The sequence below is a fragment of the Anser brachyrhynchus genome (assembly GCF_964034855.1).
Source record: "Anser brachyrhynchus genome assembly, chromosome: 19".
Taxonomy (NCBI): Eukaryota; Metazoa; Chordata; class Aves; order Anseriformes; family Anatidae; genus Anser; species Anser brachyrhynchus.
In genome coordinates, this window is record NC_137712.1 from 6,511,948 (window position 1) to 6,533,980 (window position 22,033).

At 47.0% G+C, this 22,033-nt stretch overlaps 1 protein-coding gene and 1 long non-coding RNA gene across 3 annotated transcripts; one reads left to right on the forward strand and one right to left on the reverse strand.

The window, feature by feature from the left end:
- The first annotated feature begins 2 nt into the window (after positions 1-2).
- Positions 3-21,797, forward strand: ZER1 (zyg-11 related cell cycle regulator). Its single transcript, XM_080562372.1, has 16 exons — positions 3-209; positions 4,714-4,977; positions 5,822-5,972; positions 6,260-6,696; positions 8,138-8,314; positions 9,399-9,513; positions 10,027-10,173; positions 10,425-10,598; positions 11,297-11,512; positions 12,187-12,228; positions 12,577-12,696; positions 13,150-13,265; positions 13,618-13,806; positions 14,765-14,862; positions 15,272-15,374; positions 16,458-21,797. The coding sequence occupies exons 2-16, from the start codon at positions 4,820-4,822 to the stop codon at positions 16,513-16,515; spliced, it is 2,301 nt and encodes a 766-aa protein (XP_080418498.1). The 5' UTR covers positions 3-209; positions 4,714-4,819; the 3' UTR covers positions 16,516-21,797.
- On the reverse strand, positions 1,251-13,192 carry LOC308180535. 2 transcript variants are annotated; one of them, XR_013940990.1, is made up of 4 exons: positions 13,053-13,192; positions 11,266-11,486; positions 2,877-3,052; positions 1,251-2,357 (listed from the first exon to the last, which is right to left on the reverse strand). It is a non-coding gene; the product is annotated as an uncharacterized lncRNA (long non-coding RNA). The 2 variants fall into 2 exon arrangements; XR_013940989.1 differs by lacking the exon at positions 11,266-11,486.
- Positions 21,798-22,033: the final 236 nt, after the last annotated feature.

The window sequence follows — 22,033 nt, forward strand, 5'->3', positions numbered from 1 at the left end:
ACGTTCCGGGCCCGGCCGCTGTTTCCCGGGGGAAAGCGGCCCCGGCGGCTCCTCCTCCGGTGCGGCGGCCCCGGCTGGCGGAAGTGACGGCGGGGTTTGTTGACAGCGGAGGCCGCGGCGGGGGGGGGGGAGCGGGCCCCGAGCAGGAGGAGGCCGAGCCCTGCCCGCCGGCCCGGGCCCTCCGCAGCCGCCCGGGGGCCTGGCGCCAGGTGAGTCCCGTCCACACCCCCCCCCCCCCCCCCCCCAAGGCACCGGGGCTGGCACCGGCGGGCAGGGCTCCGGGAGGGGGTCCCGGGAGGTTCGGGGCAGTGCCGGGGGTGCAGGGGCAGGGCCCGGGGCTGTCAGCGGGCACCGAGGGCTGCAGCGGGCAGGGTGCGGGGGGGCAGCGGGGGGACAGGGCCAGGGGGCGGCTGGCCCCCCGGTTAGCACGGGTCCCGGCCCGGTAAGCGCAGGTCCCGCTCTGCAGCTCCCGGGAGCCCGGCCCGCCGACACGTTGGGAGCTTGCGGGGACGGCCGCGGGTGCCTGGGGCTGGCAGGCAGGCAGGGATGGCGTTTCCCAGGCCAGCTGCAAGGGGACGAATTAATAAAATCGCTGTGATTGCCCCTGCGAGGTGCCAGCTGAAGTGACAGTGCACTTTTCCTTCAAAATGTGACCAGTGCCACAGCCCCCCCGGCACGTTACGGTGGTGATTCTGAAGCCGTTCCTCGCAAGCAGTTCCCCTCCACACGCGCTCTTTGCCCTCTCCTTGGGCAAGTCTCCCCGGTGCTCTGGAAGCCAGCTTTGCCCCCTCGTTTTTGTGGCACCGCTGTAAACGCTCCGGCCTTGGCGCGGAGCCACCCTGAGTCAGGCTTGGCTTCGGGCAGAAGCCCCGGAGGGAGATACTGGGAGAGAAGATGGGTCTCAAGTCCAAGGTAGAGAACGTTGGCACGGGCAGCCCAAGGCCGGTGCCAAGCCTCACGTGCCGGCGCAGCCAGAAATGCTGTAAAAATACAAATGTAGCCTGCAAATAAGCAATAGTTGCCAGAGAGGCTGGCTGGATGTGGAAGGCTGGTGCTGGGGATGAGCGAAGCTGCGTGTCGCGGTGCTGCAGTTTCTTTTGGGACCCACAAATGGAGGGAGGGTGCTGTTACTCCGTGGAGAAGGCTGCTTCTGGGGTCAGCCGGGTGTGCAGGCTTTAAATGCCCACTTCGGTGTCTCCCAGGGCCCTAGTTCCTTTGTGCATTGAAACAGAAGTGAAACCTGCCAGAGAAATAAATGGTAAAGAAGATTCGCAGCTGTACTTCTGGCTTGTTTCGATTCCTGCACTTGAATTTTCAGCATCTTTCACGTGTCAGTGACCCTCCAAGAACAGACATGCACAAGACAGCTCATTACCCATCACTGGGCAGCACTGGCGACAGTCTGCAAGGCGGGCGACTTGCAGATCTATTGCCTGTGGAAAGTTGCCCGAGGATAATGATTAGGCAAACGCTACTGATTTGTCAGCATATCTAGTTCATTTATTTTTATCACCGAAGCACACTGAGCTTATATCTAGAGCCAATATTGATCAGTACAGCTATCGACTTCCTTACTTCCCTCTCCCCCTGCCTCCGTCACCTCTCAGATCTAGTTTGAGGAGGCCAGGACTAGTTTGTCTCGTGTCCTGTACCAAAGGACTACAGGTGCGGAAGCAGCTCGGGTGCTACTCAAATACGCACAGTAAATCACGAGGATGAAGGCTTTTCTTCGGGGTTATTTTACTGGGGCACTTTCCTCCGCGCTAACTTCCTGCATGGGATTTTCTTGGTAGATTTTGGGAAGCTCAGAAGTTAACGCGTAGCTGATTTCTCCAGGGCTAGGATCAGCCGGCTGCATTGTGCTGGGCACAGCAGAGGGGCACAGAGGATTGTCGGAGCAACAGGAAGGCAGCCCTTGCCCTTTAGAGTTCTAAGCTGCTTGGACAAGTCCCTAGCACTGGCCATTTCCAGCTGCACGTGACAAGAGGTTGTCAATGGGAGTTTGTTTCCAAGTTCTCTGGCCATCAGTAGTAAGCAGGGGAGGAACACTGGCTGCAGGGACCTCCCGTCTGGTGGCCGGGTGAACTGGTAGGGACAGCAGAACGCGTTTCCCTACTGGCTCAGATCTTCCTGTTCATCTTGCCCTTCTGGAAAGATTCTCTCAAGCAAGCTTCAGGCAAAATACGCGAGAGGGACTCGTTCTGGAGGTGAAGCAGATTCGTCTCCAAAGCAGACACCATGCAGGGCGCAGGACTGCTTCCTCCCACCTGCATTCCCTCAGTCGGGACCTCACCACTAGTGAGGCAATTCTCTGCCCTCAGCGGCACGTTTCATCCTTGGCTTCTCTCCTGACATAACTACAAAGGGGAGAGCTGTTGATCAGGGATTTCCTTCCTTTTCAGAATGAAAACCCATCTTACTCATTTTCATTCCTTTTACAACAGGCATCTCAAAGGTCTCCAAGTTATCATGGCATCCCTAAGAAGTCAATTTTATGTTATCATGACGCTAGCTCAGGACTCAGTGACCCAGAGAGAGGCTGCACCCTTTAAACTGTCTCTGATCAGCACATTAAGTACATTTTTTCTGGTTGCTGGGTTTTATTCATTTTTTCTCTGCATCATCTGCTTGTGCTCAGAGACCTTTTGCCTCTTGAGTGAAAACCAGCAGAGAACCTGCTTGAGATCCCCACTGGAAAAGCTATTGAAAGTTCTAGGTCAGAACACAGCGGGCCAGGAATTTGGGACTGAAACAAAATCATTGCGGCTGCCTGCACGTGTAGTTCCCAGAAACACTTAGAGGAAGGAACGATTATCGATCCAATTCAAGTAAAGCCAAAAGACAACCAGGGTTCAGTCCCAGGATTGTCCACTTACCCTAGAGCAAGATTTGGCCCAGGGAGACGAGGCTTTAGGGTAGGTGTTCCTCAGGAGTGCTCCAGCACTGCAGTTCCTCCATTGCCAAGCAAGGAGCGAGTGAGATCAGCAGAGCTGCTTTTTGAGGCTCCGTCCTGTCTTGGGTTAATTCCTTGGCCAACTTCTTGTCCTTGGCACTGAAACACAGTCAAAAAAAAAAAAGGAATTATTGAGACACAAAGGGAAGAGAAGAGCTTTGATTTGCAGCTCGTGTTGCCCTCATGTCTGCACAGAAATCCATTCTGTAGCCTAGGAAGGGATCAGGAGGCCAGGAGCCTGGGCTGCCAGGCAGGCTGTGCTGGCATGTGCTGTGTCATGGCTGTGCTGCTGTCTCCCACAGAGACCATTTGGTGCCTGAATTTGAAGGGTTACCCCCTCCACAGCTTTGAGGGGTCCTTCATACTGGTGTCATGGCCCAGGCAGTGCCTGCCCAGAGCATCTGAAAGAGGAGGAGGGAGGGTGCCTGATCCGCTCAGGGTGCCTTTGGGGATAGTGATTAAGGTGAGGAAGCCAAGTTAAATTCTTGCATCGTGTACTGGTAGTGCAGGAACGAAGGGAAGAGAGCACCAGAGGCTCTATTGGAACACTCAGAAGCAGAGAACTAGAGACAGACAAGTGCCCTGATCTTTGCAACTGCAGGATAAAGATCAGAAACGGAATATAGTTAGGCATTTTGGAACAACTTCCCCAGCAAAGGCTGCTCAGCTGGTGCAGAGGAGAATAACTCCATAGCATTGGTGTCCTTGCTGCAGTAGGGACATACCTATTGAAAAAACACAGGTTTTTCCTCAAAAAATAAATGTTTCAACACAGTTCTTGCATGCTCATGGAAACGTATTGAAGGGTTCCCATTAGGGTTGTTTCTAACGTGATTTGACCCTTTTGAAAGTGAAACGGGAGTTGTAGTTGTACTTCAGTCATTTCTCCTAAACAGCGTCAGTGCACTCAGCTAGTGCTCCTTCGGTGCTAGTGAGCAAGCCTGAAAAGCAGAGCCAGGAGATTTTTGAAATAAGAAAATGGACAGGAATAGCTTCCCCTAATTGTCTGCTTCACCATCTTTCTTTATCCAGTATTAAAATCCAAGAAGGGGAAAAAGTCCCTCGCTTTTTTCCCCGGTCAGTCGCCCGTACTTTTTTCTAACAGATTTTGGAATGCTTCAGGTGAACAAGTTCCAGCTGCACGCATTGACATCCTTCATGTGCATAAACCTTTTCACTGCACTCAGCAAGGGAAGCCAAAGCAGTCTGTATGTTTCCCTCTGGCTTCTGATCCACTTGATGGTCTAGCTCAAGGACTTGCACGAAGCTTCTGGCTTGGAGCTGCAGAGAAGCATCCAGCTTGAACTTCACTTGGGATGACGGCAAACAATTACAGGCACGAGATACGGGGCCACCAGATCCCGCTGGGGCTGCACAAAGGATCTGCCCAACAGTAAATTTTCTGGTGGTTTATCCGACCCACTCTGAAGGAAACCAAGCACTGTGGTTTCTGCCACTTCCCTTTTAGAGGCCCTTCGTCAGCCAGATAACTCCTGCAATGAGGAAGCGTTTTCTTCCTGTGTAGCCTCATTTCCAAACATGTTTCATATTAACTCATTCCCTCGGTGTCCCATGGGGGTGGGGTTACCAAGGAATTAAGTGCGTACTCCCAGAGAGGCCAAAACGCTGCAGGTTCTTTTGAGGTCAGCAAGCAATGGGCTGTAAATAAACCCATCGACATCCTCGCTGGTACAACAGCTTTGCAGGATGCTTTCCAGTGTGCCTTTCTCAACACGTTTTTTTTCCTCCTCTACTTATAGCTGCCCTGATGTCTCTGTAAATTCATCCTGGGATTTCATCTGAGGAAAGGATCTTCTGAATCAAAAGCTTCCTTCTGTTCTTCCCCTGCCCACTGCTTCCCTCAAGATGGCATCTGATAGCCCGGAGTCACTAATGACCTTGTGCACAGATTTCTGCCTTCGCAACTTGGAGGGGACTCTCTGCTACCTGCTGGACAACGAAACGCTCCGACTCCATCCTGACATCTTCTTGCCAAGCGAGATTTGTGACAAACTTGTCAACGAGTACGTCTCAGGCCTGTGGAGAAGCGGTTGCCTGGTTTGGAAAGGAGTGGGGAGCTTGGGGAAGGAGGGCTGTGGTTATCTAAAAAAAAAAAGTGATGGAAAGCATATAAAGAAAAAAATGGGGAGGAATTCATAGGGCTGTTTTTGCTGGTTTAGCCTCAAATTGGAAATAAGGATGCGAATTAAATTCAGAAGGAATTATCCCCAGGGGTTATTGTAGTCCTGCCAATCACCATTTCCATATAGGTAACCCTAGATTGCAATGAGCAGTCACTGCTTCTTACAAGAATATCAGTAAGCAACAAAGGAGCTTTCCTACTTCCCACCACTGCAGCATTACAATTCTTTCCCAAACCAGAAAAATAAGACTGCAAAATGCTAACAGATGTTGCACTTTAGGGCAGCTGCTCCCATAGCTTCACAAAGCAACCTGTTTCCAGGGATTTCTGACTTGGCTATCGTAGTTTCTCTTGGCTGAAGTCCTGCCCACAAAGTCTGGCAGAAAACTGGCTAGATAATTTTCTGAAAATGAAAAAAATCAAGTAAGTAGCTTTAAATAGTGAGGAAAGAAAAATCCTGGAGTCTGTGCTTGCCAGAATCCAGTTTGCTCAGAAATACACATGACCTTGCACAAGTCTTTGCCTTAGATTTTCCTAAGGAGTGTTAGCTTTGTGCAAAAAGAAATAATAGCCTAGCTCCCGTTACCCCTAACGCTATCCGGGATGTTCAGGAGGGAGTCTGTGTGCTCAGGCACTTGGTAACATTTTGTCACAACCAGTAAAGGTGCTAGGGCTGTACCTGAGCCTGTGTGTTGTGCTGTGCTAACGCCATTGCCCTAATGCAGGTATGTGGAGCTGGTCAAGACGGACAGCATCTTCGAACCCCATGAAAGCTTCTTCACCCTGTTCTCTGATCCCCGGAGCACCAGGCTAGCTCGGATCCACTTGCGGGAACAGATCGTGCAGGACCAGGACCTGGAGGCCATCAGGAAGCAGGTGGCATTGCAGTGACAGCCACTTCACACGGCAGCACTGCTGCACGGGGAAGGGCTAGAATCCCAGGCATCCAGGGATTCCCAGGATCGTATCCAAGTTTTTTGGGGGGAGAACCTCAGCATCTCCGTCCTCAGCTCCCTACAGGCCGCTGTAGGGAATGGGATGGGGACACTGGTCGAGTCTGGTGACACGTGGTCTCAGTCTGTCCCTGTGTGAGGTGTTGTAGGGAGCAGGGTGGGCACTCTGCCTGTGAGATGTTTCTAACTGTTTGATTTCCCGTCTTCCAGGATCTTGTTGAGCTCTACCTGACTAACTGTGAGAAGCTGACAGCCAAGAGTCTGCAAACCTTGGTGAGCTTCAGCCACACGCTTATCTCCCTTAGCCTCTTTGGATGCTGTAATATCTTCTACGAGGAGGAAAACCCTGGAGGTTGCGAAGATGACTGTTTGGTGAACCCCACTCGCCAGGTTTTGGTCAAGGACTTCACTTTTGAAGGCTTTAGCCGCTTGCGCTTCCTGAACCTGGGTCGCTTGATTGAAGGGGTAAATGTGGAGACGTTGCTTCGGCCTTTGGCCTCCCTTGCAGCTCTTGATCTCTCCGGGATCCAGCTGAACGATGTGGGATTTCTGACCCAATGGAAGGACAGTCTGGTTTCCTTAGTGCTTTACAACATGGACCTTTCAGAGGAGCACATCCAAGTGATTGCACAGCTTCACAAGCTCAGGTCAGCAGATCTCTTTTTCCACGTTTAGCTTTTCCCCACTGATAGGAGCCACGGAAGTCTCTTGGGAGTGGGCTACCTGCCTGCTGATGGAGAGCCATCTGCTGCTGGCTTCAGGTTATAAACCCTCCCATGAACAGACTCCCTCAGTGACTCACTGTACATATCTGACACTGGGGAAAATTAAATACACACAGAGAAACATATCCACTCTAACCAAACAAAAAAAGAACAGCAGAACACCCAAGATGTGGGAAAAAAATGGCTACGGATGTATACAGATACCAGTTTAGTGACAATCGCACTGTGAAAGTCAGTCCTTCATACCACTTGTTAAACGGGAACATCCAAAGTTCAAAACTGGCTCTGAGATAAAACTGGGAAAGCTCTCAGCTCAGACCATCTGCTCGCTGTGCTTTGTGTAAGCACGCTGTAGATGGATGGTGCAACCAAGGAAAAAAGCAGCGTAAATAAATAGGCACTCCTGACCTAACAGTGCTGACAGTGAAATGACTTCCTGAAACGGAGTCAAGACAATTGCTATTCAAACTGCACAGTGGTACCAGGAACAAGATCCAGGACTTTCCAAGCCAAAAAGCAGGGCCCTACCATTCACATGAAGTATACTTTGCAATGGCTTTAGTATTGTCTCTGCAGACTGCAGGCAGTAGGGGGTACCGCGTTAACATGTGTCCTAGGAGAACCTTCTGGGTAACGCCGGCTAAATCCTAATGACTTAGTTTGCCTGCTGGTGATTTGCAATGAAACTTGGTTCACAACATGGAGAAAACACTTCTGAAAGTAGGAAGTTGGCTCCTGCCTTAGGCAGTTTAGTCTCTCTCAAGGGGTCTTCACTCAGCAGGCAGGAGCATGCCCTGCCCTATAAGGGACCCCACTTGCACATGGTAGCCAGTTAGTTTGCCCCACAACTCCCTTAGCAGCAGGGGTTTCCCCAGAGTTTAAGCATTTAAATACTGTATGGTACATGAAATGAGAGAGTAATAGCCTGGAGTGGAAAAAAAAAAAAGATTGGGGAAGCAGACAAAAACTTGTGTAAATTAATTTGTGGGATGAGGCAACAAATGTTTCTGGGAATGCAAAGATCCTGTAGTGCATCTTAATCACCAGGCAGAAATGCTCAGGTGGCTGCTTTGATGGAGCTTGGGAAAGGCAGTTCCTGAGCCTAGAGCGATTTCCTTTGTGATGGTGTGGCCGAATGACTCATTGTGCTCCATTTTAAGTAGACCTCTACCAGATACCTGTGTGCTTCGGTTAGACACAAGGCCCGATCCTGCTGCCACATCCTACAGAACCACATTCCTGTATCTTAGGAAGGGAATAATAACAACAATCACACTTGGCTCGTCACTTTCGCCTGGTAGAGTCCTGTTTTAGCAACGGGCTGATGCTTTCCAGACGCTGAGCTGCTCTCTGTCTTTTGCAGGCACTTGGATATCTCCCGCGATCATCTGTCCAGTTACTACAAATTCAAGCTGACCCGGCGGGTTCTAAACCTGTTTGTGGAAAACTTGCTAAACCTCACTTCGCTCGATATCTCAGGGCACACCATGTTGGAGAACTGCACTATCCCAAGCATGGAAGAGAAGATGGGCCAGACAAGGTAAGGAAACAGCAAATATTGAGGTCTGCTTGGATGGCTAGTTCCATCAAAGATGAATTAAGGACACTTCCCTCTTCCGGCCTTCCAAATTCTGTAGATCTAATTAATACTAAAAAGCAAGATACAACTGTTCCTAGTTCCTCCTGATGCTAAAGGCTAGTATGGGAATCAGTTGCGATTTCTGTATGTGAGGTAAGGACTGCAAAAGTAATAATGAATGAATTCTGCCTAGCTTCCATACATATCTGAAGTTCTTTTCTACATACATTCTTCCAGAGATCACTTGCAGTGGTTTATAGATCAAAAGGACTCCAGAGCCCTTTATGCATTCTCTATATAAAACATTTTTACCTTCATTGAAATGAGGCTTTTCTGAGACAAAACACTTGTACACTAAGTCAGCACATCAGTGTTCACAGGAGGGCTGAGTGTTTTCAGAACTTAGAATCTAAAGGCAGATTTTCACATGTGACCTGGATGCTGAGCAGACCAACCTTTGAAAATCCTGGTCCACCTCAGTAGGGCATAGAGATGTGGTTTTCCAGGTCAACTAAGAGCTCTGCCCTCCTATTCCCCGAGCACTCAAGTGCAAAAGCAAACAAGTGAGACAGTACTGACTCTTTTCCAAAGCTGGTAAAATAAATTATAATACTGGCTCTTGGTCAATAAGGAACATGGCAGCAAAACAAGTGTTCTTGCATAAACATACCAGTCTGCTTCTGTGATCATCAGATGACATACAGAGAAGTTTGCAAATAGTTTGGATCAGTGAAATCCTCATCCCTTTCCTAAGAAGTGTTCACCCCAACTAGCGAATTTCCAGGACAAATTCTATCTAGGAAAGCTGCGTTCTGTGTGCATGAATTCTTACTGCTGTTTTCGTTCAACACGTTTAGCCCTTCACTCAGGATCATCTGGGACGTGTGCCTATTAGCTTTAGGAGAAGCTGGCTGGTGTACAACTGAAATCACTCCAGTTATGGAGCAGTACAGTCAAAATGATCAGAGAGGAGGTAGCTGTTTTTATGGCAGGAGACACCCAGAGAAGCAGGGTACCAACACGAGTGATCTCTTTCTTTCCTCAGCATTGAGCCAGCAAAGAGCAGCATTGCACCCTTCCGGGGTCTGAAACGACCACTCCAATTCTTGGGCCTTTTTGAGACATCTCTCTGCCGCCTGACACATATTCCAGCCTATAAGGTAACGAGGGTGCAAGAATATTGGTAGTAGGTACTTGGCAGAAGTTCAAAGAACATACAAATCACTGTCGGCTAGTAGGGTGGTTTTCTTAGGGTCTCATGTGTGACAATTTATCTCTGACCTTTTTATAGCTACTTGATAATGCAGGAGAGCTACCAGAAGGCAAGACAAGACCTATACCCCACACGGTTTTTACAAGTGTTAAAAAAAAAAAAGCCATTTAGAGAACGGGCTGAAAAAATCATCCCGACTGAAGGACTAGGATTGCCTGTGACTACCAGAAAACAAAGACAATAGGAATCTTGTGAATAGCATCCTTCTGCCCCGGAGGTGCCATTTCTTGTCATTCTGGGCCAAGAAGTGACTCTTTGCTCCCATCATGGGCCTAATCCTTCTAGGAGGACAGATGCAAGTTGCCCCCTTTGACCTTTCAGACTTACCCTCAGAGTTCCCTTCTCATGCTGGCTTTCCTCCCTCATCCTTTCTTCCCTGACTCTTGTTCCTCCATGCTAGGTGAGTGGAGACAAGAACGAAGAGCAAGTCCTGAACGCTATCGAGGCTTACACTGAACACCGGCCAGAAATCACTTCGCGGGCCATCAACCTCCTTTTTGACATCGCCCGCATTGAGCGTTGCAGCCAGCTGCTGCGAGCCCTTCAGGTAAGTCCCATGCTAACATTTACCTCACCTTGCAAAGGAAATTTTGCAGTCCCAGCCTTTCCTTCACACCGGGATGCCATATCAGGCCATTCTGGAGAAAGTTCCACTAGTGCAGCGGAACTGGGTACCTTCATTTCATAAGCACGTTCCTTGCAGGCTTGTAACAGCCTTTGTCCCACACAGCCATAACCATCATTCCAAGACTCAACAGCAAGTCCGTGGCACTGAAGCTTCGTGTTGCTTCCTTGCAGCTGGTGATCACAGCCCTCAAGTGCCACAAGGATGACAAAAACATCCAGGTGACAGGCAGCGCAGCGCTGTTTTACCTGACGAACTCCGAGTACCGCATGGAGCAGAGCGTAAAGCTGCGGCGCCAGGTCATCCAGGTGGTGCTGAACGGCATGGAGTCCTACCAGGAAGTCACAGTAAGAGCTGCCCGGCCTCCTTTGGCTCTCCCAGTTCTCCTTCCCATGTTAGATCTTTAGCCTGCTGTTAGCATTTGCGGAGTCTAAGCCTCCAGTATGTGAGCTGAGGCAGGCACCAGAGAACCACTTGCCCAGACCTGCTCTTTGCCTTCACTCGGTGGGAATTATGTGCAGGGTGCTCCTTAGCCTGGTGATGTTCTCCAGAACCAGGGGAAGTAAGTGATGGTAGCAAGGCACCTTTTTAGCTGATGTTAATGGTCAGAAGGCATACAACCCACAGCACGGGTGTCCAGTATTGACTATGGGGTGAAAAGGGTGTGGATGTTGTGGGGTGTTAAGGTAACAGAATGAAACATTGTGCCAGTGCACTGCTATCAGAAGCCAGCTGACAATATACGCTACAACGCCTCTGGGTTACAGAATGGTGACTCCTGAATATTAAGCTTAAAGGCAGCAAGGAACTGCCTTGAAAAGTGATGTGTGTTGGGCGATTGTGTGGTCACGTGAGACCAGTGAGAGAGAAGAGCCTACTGATAGAGCGCAGCTCAAGCAGACTGCTAGGTAGGAGGGTGACAGAAATTTCAGTGGTAGTGGTCAGACAAGAAGATGGTTTCAGTACAAAGCAGCAAGAGAACATGAGGGGATGGAGTCAGGTTTTTGTAGCCACCTGGTGCAGCATTTGCTTCCCTTCGACCCAGGTACAGCGGAACTGCTGCCTGACACTGTGTAACTTCAGCATTCCCGAGGAGCTGGAGTTCCAGTACCGCCGAGTCAACGAGCTGCTGCTGAACATCCTCAATCAGAGCCGGCAGGATGAGTCTATCCAGCGCATCGCCGTGCACCTCTGTAACGCTCTGGTCTGCCAGGTGGACAACGATCATAAAGAAGCTGTGGGCAAGATGGGTTTTGTCATGGTTGGTATGGTCCCAAGGTGTCTGCTTATCTTTAACCCAGGCTACCTCAATTTCCTTGCAGCAGTCCACCAAACAGGCTCAGCCAGCAAACCAACCTTACCATATCACAGGAGGGAACTGGTGTTCCAGCAGCGCTAGCCTCTCCTGGAACCCGTCCCGCCACGTGACACCATTTTCTGGCTTGCCAGCCCTGGAAGTCATGGTCTCAGAGATAGGCTGTCCATGAGAGCAGGGAAGCAGTGTGACCTGATACCTTCCCTCCTTACTGCACCATTTCCAGAACCAGTACGACCTTTTGATTAGCTCCTTCTGCATCTCCCTAAATTTGCATCAGCTTCCCAACTCACATCAACACATCACCCTTCACAAAGAACTGCAGAGGCCACTGCTTTTTTGCAGTTCTACCACATTCCAGACTTTGTCACACAGGTCACAACTGACTTGACTGTAAACCCAACAAACTTGACTGTGACACGGTTCAGCTCTTCAAATACTTGCAACACTGAACACAACCCAGTCCCACTGATTTAGAGAAAAAAAATAACAAATACTCCACAAAGGGTCAGAACTGCATATGCCTGCAATTGGCTGCAGCCAGTCTTGCAGCAGCTACAGCTGTCGGTTTTAGGTCTGTGATTCTTGAACTGTTCTCGTTCTTCCCCTTCTGCCCACAGACAATGCTAAAATTGATTCAGAAGAAGCTGGCTGATAAAACGGTGAGTGTTTCCCACATAAATTTATACATAGAGTACTTTTTCTTCAGTCTGACTTGGGCACGGAGATCAGTCTGGAGTGCTAGCCCAGCTTCTCTACCAAACATGAGACATCCCAGCTGGTGCTGCAGAATTTCTTGTCACTGGGGGGAGGGTGGCAGGGCAGGAGGGAATGTGGCAGGGAGGGAAAAGTAATAAACAAACACCCTTGCTGACAAGCTGAAAGTGAATAACAAGATTTTCTTACCCCTGAATTCATCTGGGGTGATGGCAGAGATGAAACACAAGTGGCTGGTTTGCACTAGGCTCCCACATTTGAAAAGCTCTGTTTCTTTCTCTTTGGCTCTGTAGTGCGATCAGGTGATGGAGTTCTCCTGGAGCGCCCTCTGGAACATTACTGATGAGACCCCTGATAACTGTGAGATGTTCCTTAACTACAGTGGCATGAAACTGTTCTTGGAGTGCTTGAAAGTAAGTATGTCTAGTTTTCTCTAGATGAATGCTGACATTGGCAGTGGAGATGCAAGTGCCTGGGCGCGATTCCTAGCTATGCTAATCCATAAGCAGTACTTCCTATGTTGCGTAAACAGAAAAAGCTTGCATGTTTCATTCTTTCTCCCATCCACCCACCCAACCAGTAGAAGAACAGAGAAACTTAAACTGAGCACATCCCCCTCTTTCCTGTCTTGTACACAGTTCTTCTTAAGTAGAGCACCAGTGAGTAGCAGGCGCTGGCCTTGATTTCTCATTTCGCATACATCTTGAAGGCTAGAGATCCCCTCAGAGAATTGCTAAAGAACCAATGCTAACTACCCAAAAATACTCACCCTTTTTAGAAGCGCTGCACAACCTTTCTCCAGGGTCTCTTGTTCTCAATATCACCATGCCTCTACTATTGCATAATCCTGTCTCTTGCTTTCTTAGGAGTTCCCAGAGAAACAGGAGCTGCATCGTAATATGCTGGGCCTCCTTGGCAATGTGGCAGAGGTGAAGGAACTCCGCCCACAGCTCATGACCTCCCAGTTCATCAGTGTGTTCAGGTGAGTGCCAGGCTAATGAGCAGCTGGGCCGGGTGGATGTTCTAGAGCATTGGTCCTAAATCACCTGGAGACTTTTCAACCTTTGATGCCTCAGATTGTTTTTTCATTCTAAAAAAGCTAAAAGGAAATCATTTGACAGCTTTGTAAATGCCTTGGATTGTACGGGCTTATTTGTGGTGTTAATGTCACTGAAAAGCTGCATCCCTGGAGAGCGTTGCTCCCGTTTCAGGCTGGAGATGTTTTCTCCAATGATTGTTTCTGATCGCAATAAAAGACGTGCTGGTTTTGGTTTTTGTAAGATGCTAAGGAAGGTTGTCCTGGCACCTCCCAATGATCTCTTCTCTCTTGGCAGCAACCTGCTGGAGAGCAAAGCAGATGGGATTGAGGTATCCTATAATGCCTGTGGCGTGCTCTCCCATATCATGTTTGATGGCCCAGAGGCTTGGGGTATATGTGAGCCACACCGAGAGGAAGTTGTAAAGAGGATGTGGGCAGCCATCCAGAGCTGGGATATCAACTCCAGAAGAAATATCAATTACAGGTGAGGAATAGAGAAGTATGACTCATTTACTCAGGAGCCAGGCTTGTCGCAGAAAGCAAGCACCAACAGACGGAAGGGAAAAGGTACAGCAGAGCGTGGAGGTTCTGCTTAGAGGGAAGGAGAAATCCTCAGGAACATACTCTTTAGTGAGGGCTTCGCATCTTCCTTTGACTGAAGGTAGCATGTTACACGGGCTGCTGGAAATGGGTACCTTGCCTGGCAATTCCTATGGGAGAAGCATGGGAACCCAGCAGACTTTATTCTGCACATTTCTGGTGAAATTGCATAGTTCAGGAAACCCACGATCTGACTATCTGAGATTGACTAAACATTGTTCTCTGAGACTTCTGACCTTGACACCTTAATTCTGAAAGACATGTATTGCTGTAGCTTTCACTCTCCTCTGGGGGATATATAGACACAGTTCCCAGAAATCTCCTGAAGGGTTAATACAACTAGTGGAATCCTCCAAAGTCCTTCCTGTGTGAGGGTATCAGGTACTCTGTACTCCCGTAGTGCTTGGCAGGAATCCTGAACAAATGGCATTCCAATTCCTTAGCTACAGTATAGACACATGATTGTCAGAAGAAACAGAGCAACCATTACACGTGAGCAGCTGGCTTTGGCTGGGTGTAATTTTGCTTTGGACCCTCTATGGAATGACCAGTGCTGCTAGGTTTCAGCTGTCACGAGGAAATGACTGACAGGATGGAAATCAGCTGACTTATTTGCAGCTATGTATCTGGGCAGCATGTTTATGCTAAAGCAGCAGGGCCTGTAAGCCTGCCAGTATTGCCATGTGACACAGACTTGGGCTTTGATGCCAGAATCTTTGACATGCCAATAGATTTACTGCTGTGGTTTCTATGAGCACAGGGCTTGTCTTGCTTTGTGCAGCAAAGGTGCTGGAAGAAGCAGCTCTTGGATTTTTAACAAGTTCTACAATATTTCTGTGCAGGTCATTCGAACCAATCCTTCGACTTCTTCCACAAGGGATCTCTCCGGTCAGCCAGCACTGGGCTACTTGGGCACTGTATAACTTGGTCTCTGTCTACCGTAAGTTCCTGTTTCAAAATCACACCCACCACACTGTAAAAGCTGACATTGTGAATCTAAGCTTGTTACCAGAAAAACTCATCCCAGTTTAGCTATGTAGTTAAAGAGAACCGTCTTTGAATGATGCAGGAATGTCCAGGCAGCACAGCCAAACAAAAAATAGTGAGACTTAGTGCATCGGAAATCCCTTCAATGTTTTGAGCCCTCTGGCCTCTTATTTCTCAGTCATTTTGTGTCCTGTTTTTATAGCCAAGGTACCCCTAACAGGTTGGCTCCATAAAAAAAAACAAAAAAAACAAAAAAAAACAAACAAGTTTTGTGACTTCTCCAGCAGCACCCTCCCCCTCCTGCCACCCTTTATACCACTCTAGTGAAGGTTCAAGGACCTGTTTTATTCTTTTCTCTGCAGCTGACAAGTATTGCCCACTGCTGATCAAAGAAGGTGGGATTCCCCTTCTGAAGGACATGATTAAAATGGCCTCAGCACGGCAAGAGACCAAGGAAATGGCCCGGTAGGAAACCAATGCATTGTCATCAAACATTCAGTTTAGCTTCAAGTTAGTTTTTATTCTTGTACATCAAGTAAGGCTGCCAAAGAAAGGTCTGTGCTGATCTCTACAAAGGGTGAAGCAAACGTGGGAGAAGAGCAGGAAAAATCATAGAAACAAGACTAGAAAGGTGTTTATAGGTGGGCAATAAACACATCATTGAGGGTTCATAGATGCCAGGCCAATAGGTTATAGGAGTAGCTTGTTGGACAGGACAGCCACATTGCTAATTGCGTCACTTACTCTCATAGTCCCCAGTCATCGCTATTGTCCATACCTGAGGTGTGGGGTCCTGTTTGTAATCATATCGGCCTGTCACTAAAAGAGCTGACCGTGACTGCACAGTTAAAATCAGAGGATTCTCAAAAGGTGGAGAGAGTCCCCCACTGTTGTGAACTTCCCCAGATTATTACATGACTTTCCTTTGGAGTCATTCTTTCTGAGTTTTAAGAGAGAGCTGCAGTTTCTAATCATTGACAAACTGAGCTCTACAATTTCATGCCTGCAGGATGAATATAAAGGAGAAGTAGAGATTGGCTGGGAATATATATCTGGTGGGTGAGCGGCAGGCATTCCCCAGAGCTGAAGGGTTGCTAACTGCTGGAGGTGACAGAACCCTGCAGAAGAATATCATGGGTTAGGCAAATTATGTATGGTGATGCGACAGTCCAAGAACAGTAAATGGAAAGAACAGGAAAAGCAGGGACAGGTAACAGCAGAATGAAAACAAACATGTGTATGTATGTGTTTCCTGGTGTGATTCAAAGTTATCTGATGATTTGGTTATGGGAGTGAGAAATGAATGGTCTCATAGATCTGGATGTATACTAACATGACTTGAAATCCCAAGGGAATGAACTGCAAACTCTATGTTGCTTTGTGGAATATGCTCCTTTTGATACAAACATTGGTTGATGCATATCAGAAGAGACTGCCTGCTGCAAACAGCGTATCTTTACATAGAGATCAAGCTACATTCCTGTCCCACAACTGTAATGCAGTAAGCTTTAAACTAAACCCTCTCTCCTTGTCCTGTTTTATCCATAGGAAAGTTATAGAGCACTGCAGTAACTTTAAGGAGGAGAACATGGACACTTCCAGATAGAGGCAATCACCTAGTGCCTCTTGCCAGCACTGTATCCAGCTTCTCTCTAATTCACTGTATATAGGGAGGACTCTTTCTTACCAACTCGCCCGTTGGAAGGAAACTTTGTGTGTGTGTGTGAGACCCTCAGTAGATGAAGGTGAACAGGGGAGGGGGGGGGAGGGACTTTTTGCACAACAAAATGCTTTCCTTAAATTAGTGGACTTTTTCGTTATGAAGTTTCAGATTGAAGTTCTGTGTGTATGATTTCTGTATAAAAAGAAAAAAAACAAAGACAACTACATTATGTATCTTTTAACCTTTTTTTTAGACCACACAGAGAGCCTCAAACGATCATGAGCTTGAAGACCTAGTTGTGTGATCGCTAGTGTGACTTTTTTTATTTCCCACTTTTTAGAAAATTCCCTTTTGCTGTATTGCATGAGGTCCTGTAATGTCTGCAAGAACACCAGTCCTGAATTGGTATTGGCCACTCAATGGGTTTTATAGGCAATGCTGAGTTATTTATTTGCTTAGAGAGGTTGGGGGACACAATGCAAGAGTTAGACCAAGAGAACTGACCTTTTTAGTAATATTTGTAAGTAGAGAAAATGGGAAAGAAAGATCTTTCAAGTCAATTCATTCCCTTAAGGTTTTTTATGGAAGACTCATGTTAACAGAAGCACTGCTAAGTGTACATGGGTCATTTGGAAGTAAGACATTCCCATTAAAGTCAAGAGTTCTGTTTTGTCCCCTTTGGCAGTTCAGTAGGATCTGCCAGCCCACCCAGTCTCACACGGTCAGGGACGACCAGTAAAACCAGTTACACATCTGTGGCAACACAGAGCTTTTCCGTCTAAGGGAGGCTGTGCAACAAGGAACAAGGTTTGTTCACAAAGGGCTATACATCTTCATTCCAGTACTTCAGCTTCTTAGTTGTGTTCTGCTTTATGGGGAAGGGCTACAAATGCCAGAGAGTGGATTTCCCCTTGGCGTAAGAAGTTCTATTAGACCCTAGGCCAGAGCAGCTTGTACCAGTGCAAGTTCCAGTAATGGACTGAAGCTGTCCTACCCTTCTTCAGCCTGTGTAGGCACAAGCCATGCTCTATGACAAAGTAATCTCCCTTTAGAGGAAGCTTACTGCAGCAACAGTGCTGTCATTGGAGGTGCTAACATCCTCTTTTGAGCCTGGGGAGTCTCTAGGCACACTTTGGAGTGTGATCTCATGAAATAGCACCTCTTGTTCCACCCCAACATCTTCCCCTTCTTCTGGGAAGCAAAGGGCCCTATTCTTATCCAACTCCCACCAGTGCAGTCCCACTCACATCAGCAGAATTACTCCAATTTATACGGTGTAGGGGAGAAGGGAGTCCCGCTAAGGTGGTCTTGACCTTTAAGACTCTAGACCTATAGATGCTTAAGAAGCCAACGGCCAAAGTTTGCTGCACAGCCAGGCACTCAACACCACATCGTGCAGTTCATGCTCAAGAGCCCGCTGCTTGTCACAGTTCTTTCACAATTCATAGTTCTTCCCTTAAAAAGGGGTTTAGAAAATATTTTACATCTGCAGTTAGAGGAAGCCATGGCCACGTGATTTAGGACATTTCAGGCCTCACACAGCACAGTAACCGTCGCTGCTCTCTTCCCTTACATTGCTCTCAGATTTGACTCGCTGCTATGACAGGTTCTTCTAATGCTCAGAGTTAATGCTGTCATTGCTGAGCACATTATAGATAGATCCTAGAGACACAAACTGACACTTTAAATGACAGAACACAGCTGCCCTGAGAGGTTTACTTTTTTTCTGCCAATATGGTGTTACTCAATGTCTTTTTTTCTCTTTTTAACCATACGTCATTTGTTTTGATATTGTGAGATCTGTACTTTTTTCTTTAAGTATTTTTCAAACTTATATATATTTTTGTGTCACTTTTGAATTGTTTTCATATGGTTTGCAAAACTTGACAAATTATACTTTTTTTTTTTTTGAGGTTGTTTGATTGAAATGTATTTTTATCTCTCTGATTCCTGTTCCCCGAGAATGTGTGTCCCTATAAGCTTTGAGACAGACAAGTTTATTTCATGATGTTTTCTGTGTAACACTTGCTAATCGTTCTCCTAGATGCAAAACTAAGAGCGGCTGCATATACTGCTTACCAGCCTCCACGCGTTAGGGGAGTCAGGCTTTGCTCATTTAATCCTCCATTTACTGCTCTCCTTTTGAAGTTGTCTCATGTGACAGTACCACCCACTAGACTTTATTCCTCTCTAACGCCCATGTTGTGAAAGCTCCTACCACTAAAATCTTGAATCAAGTGACAAAAAGCACTCAAGGTTCTGACTATGTTGGCAAGGTGGGATTGAAGGAAGTGGGGAAACAGAGAGGCAAGAGGTATCAGCAACCTAGAATGCAGAATCCCCAGAATTTAGTTGTCATGCTAAGGAGAAAGCTGGAGCACACCTCAGCCTTGCACTGTAATCACAGCAAATCAGGCTTTTTACTCTGAGATGTTGGCAAAACTACATCAAGGTTAATGGACAAATTATGGCTTGGTTCCATCTGTCTCAAGACTGAAGAACACCAAAGGTTTGGGTTTTTTCAAACTAGTGCCTCTGTAAGTTGAGTTATTAGTGAAGTCATACCTGCTGCAGGTAGACTGTGGTATCATAAACTAACAAGATCCAAGCTGCATCAAACTTTTGTTTCACAATGTAAAGATGTCCTCTGTCCTAACTACTCACATATCCTCAGCAAGCTGTACCTGAGCCTGATCCAGAAAAAAAAAATTTCAATTTCCCAGCAACATGGAAATCAATGGAGTCAGGCCAGCTTGCCAGAAAAGCTTAGTTTTGTGAAATCTGTCACTAAGCCCAGTGGGAGGGGGGAAATATAACTGGTCTATTACAGCTAGCTACGCATAAGATGTTGAGATGGACCAAAAGCCAGGTAAATTCCTGAGAGAGTATTTTTAAAAAAATAGCATAATTGTTAGAGTAACATGAGCTTTTGCTAAAAGCTTCAATTTCTTTAAGACAACAAGCTTTGTGAGGTGAAAAATACCACAGAATGGTTTGGGTTGGAAGGGACCTCACAGATTATCCCGTTCCACCCCCCCTGCCACGGACAGGGACACCTCCCACTAGACCAGGTTGCCCAAAGCCCCATCCAGCTTGACACTGAACACTTCCAGGGATGGGGCATCCACAACTTCTCTGGGCAACCTGCTCCAGTGTCTCACCACCCTCTGAGTGAAGAATTTCTTCCTTATGTCTAATCTAAATTTACCCTCTTTTAGTTTAAACACATTACCCCTTGTCCTATCATTACAGATCCCTGGTAAAAAGTCCTTCTCCATCTTTCTTTCAAGCCCCCTTTAAGTATTGAAGGGCCACAATAAGGTCCTCTGAGAACCTTTTCTTCTCCAGGCTAAACAACCACAGCCAGCCTGTTTCTTCATAGCAGAACATTGTTCTTTCAGTAAGGAGTGAGAGGTATTCTCTGAACATTTAAGTATAATCCAGGAATTCCTGTGAACCGGAGTCTGGAGCTAGGTTGTACCTCAGTCTCCCTAAATGCAACAACAGGAGTTGTCGTGTCCTAGGCATGAGGCATGTACTATGACCTGAAAGCACTTTTTGGATGCAAAGAGGAGTTAATGAATTGCTGCTGTAGATACAACGCTCAGGACAGAACAAGACAGTTGCCTTAGCTGCAGAATATCAATATTCTACAGAGAAGGGAAGGGCAAAGTGGCTGATTTTTATCAAGGTTTTACATGAAAAGGGGAAGTTGGATTTCTGGAAACGCTTGCCTGTTACAGAAAATGCTCTCAGGCATTCCAGCTTTATTGGAGCAAAGGAATGAAACATGAGACTTCAATTCCACACACAGTTACAGAGCCAGCAACCAATCCTGCCTAGGAAGCTATAACAGGGTTCTACCTGTCAGATGAAAGTGCAGCTGGAGAAAAGCTCATCACGCGTGAAGATGTGGTAGAGGGACTCCTAATGCTCTGTAGGTGTCCCATTCACACTCTTATTCACGTTTTCACTACTACATTTCCTTTAATATTTAAAAGCTTAGCAGGCAGAGCATGAATACAACTCGGTAGCTCTCTGCAGAGACTGTACCAACAAAGGAACCCTCTACCTTCAGTGTAAGTAGTTTTCTTCCTGACTGGACAATACCGCATGGTTCAGTGGCCCAGGTCAATGATGCAGCAGTCCTCAGCATGGAGGGTGTCAGGTGTCTGCCCTTTTCTCTGGAATAGATAAAAGAACAAGTTGGTGGGCAACTTTCCACAAGTGCTTCCATTTTACAAGATTGTGGGAGGATTTGCTTATACAGATTGGCATCTAGTTGTGTGATGCTTAACAGCGGCAGCACCAGACTTTCTCATCTAGACCAAGCTGAGAAAGTTTAGCACTGATATTTGTGGCATTAGCAACAATGCAGATAATTCATCTGACCTGTCTGCATCATGGCTTTTATCTCCCTGCACCTACCTACTAGCTCAAATGATAACTCCTCAGCACTGAATCCTACCCAGCCTGTCACCTTGGCTGGACTTCCACTGGAGTTGCTTTGGTCTCTGCAAAAGATGACTGGCAAGAAAAGTCTTGGAGCTATGACCTTATTCCCCCTATCACTTGCAGAAGGAAATTAAATACCAGTAGGGCAGCAGAGGTAGGAGCACTGCCTGAATGCAGCGCTCTACAGAAAAGACATTTTCCTAAGACTGTTTAGGGAGGAGCCTGCCACTGCTCAGGTGTTAGAGGGTGGCTTGTGCTGGAAAAAAAAAAAGTTAAAAGTAAGGAAAAAAGCTGGTCTCCACGACAACCATGCGTATGAAGCACAGAGGGTAACGGTTATCAGGGATGGATGGAAAGTAACATGGGGACTGGAAGAGAAGACAGCACTTACAAAAGGAATTAGGGATGTTTCCTGCTTAACTGAAACATTTCTGCTTTAACAGACTATTTTGGTTTCAGATAATTGTCACCGATTCTCTCTGTAATTCCTTTCTTGTTAAAAAAAAAAAAAGTTTTTAAGCTAACCAAATGTGTATTTCCTTGTTTTGCTTAAAGAACATAATCTCAGTTATAATGAGCAAGCTTCTGCTTTTACTCTGTCTGTTGACCTGCCTAATGTTGAGAGGCCTGGTTCAAATGTTTGTACATGGTGAAACCAAGCAAAAAATAATAATGCACAACTGTTGCTTCCTTACAATTCTGAATGAATTAACTTTTCTGTTGTATCCATTGGGATACCTGCTGTGTATTAAACCTAGTGCTTAACAATGTCTTCTTCCTCTGGTCTATGAATGTGGTTTATTTAGGTACATTACTGGTCCATTTGTTGTCATATATTTCATTAAAAATGAAACGAACTGCCATGTGATGATTGTGCAGTTCAGTGGCTTTTGCTTTCATCACTCCAAGGGGTACAATACTGTTGTCAATAGAAAAGAGGCGTGGAGGAAGCGAGTATTGTTATGAAATGATGTGAGAGGGGAAAAAAAATCAGAACAATATTTGA

Coding starts and splice junctions, on each gene's coding strand:
- ZER1 (XM_080562372.1), top strand. CDS start 4,820: ATGGCATCTGATAGCCCGGAGTCACTAATGACCTTGTGCACAGATTTC. Junction 10,174..10,424: donor AGCTGCTGCGAGCCCTTCAG/GTAAGTCCCATG, acceptor GCTTCCTTGCAG/CTGGTGATCACAGCCCTCAA. Junction 12,229..12,576: donor AGAAGCTGGCTGATAAAACG/GTGAGTGTTTCC, acceptor TTGGCTCTGTAG/TGCGATCAGGTGATGGAGTT.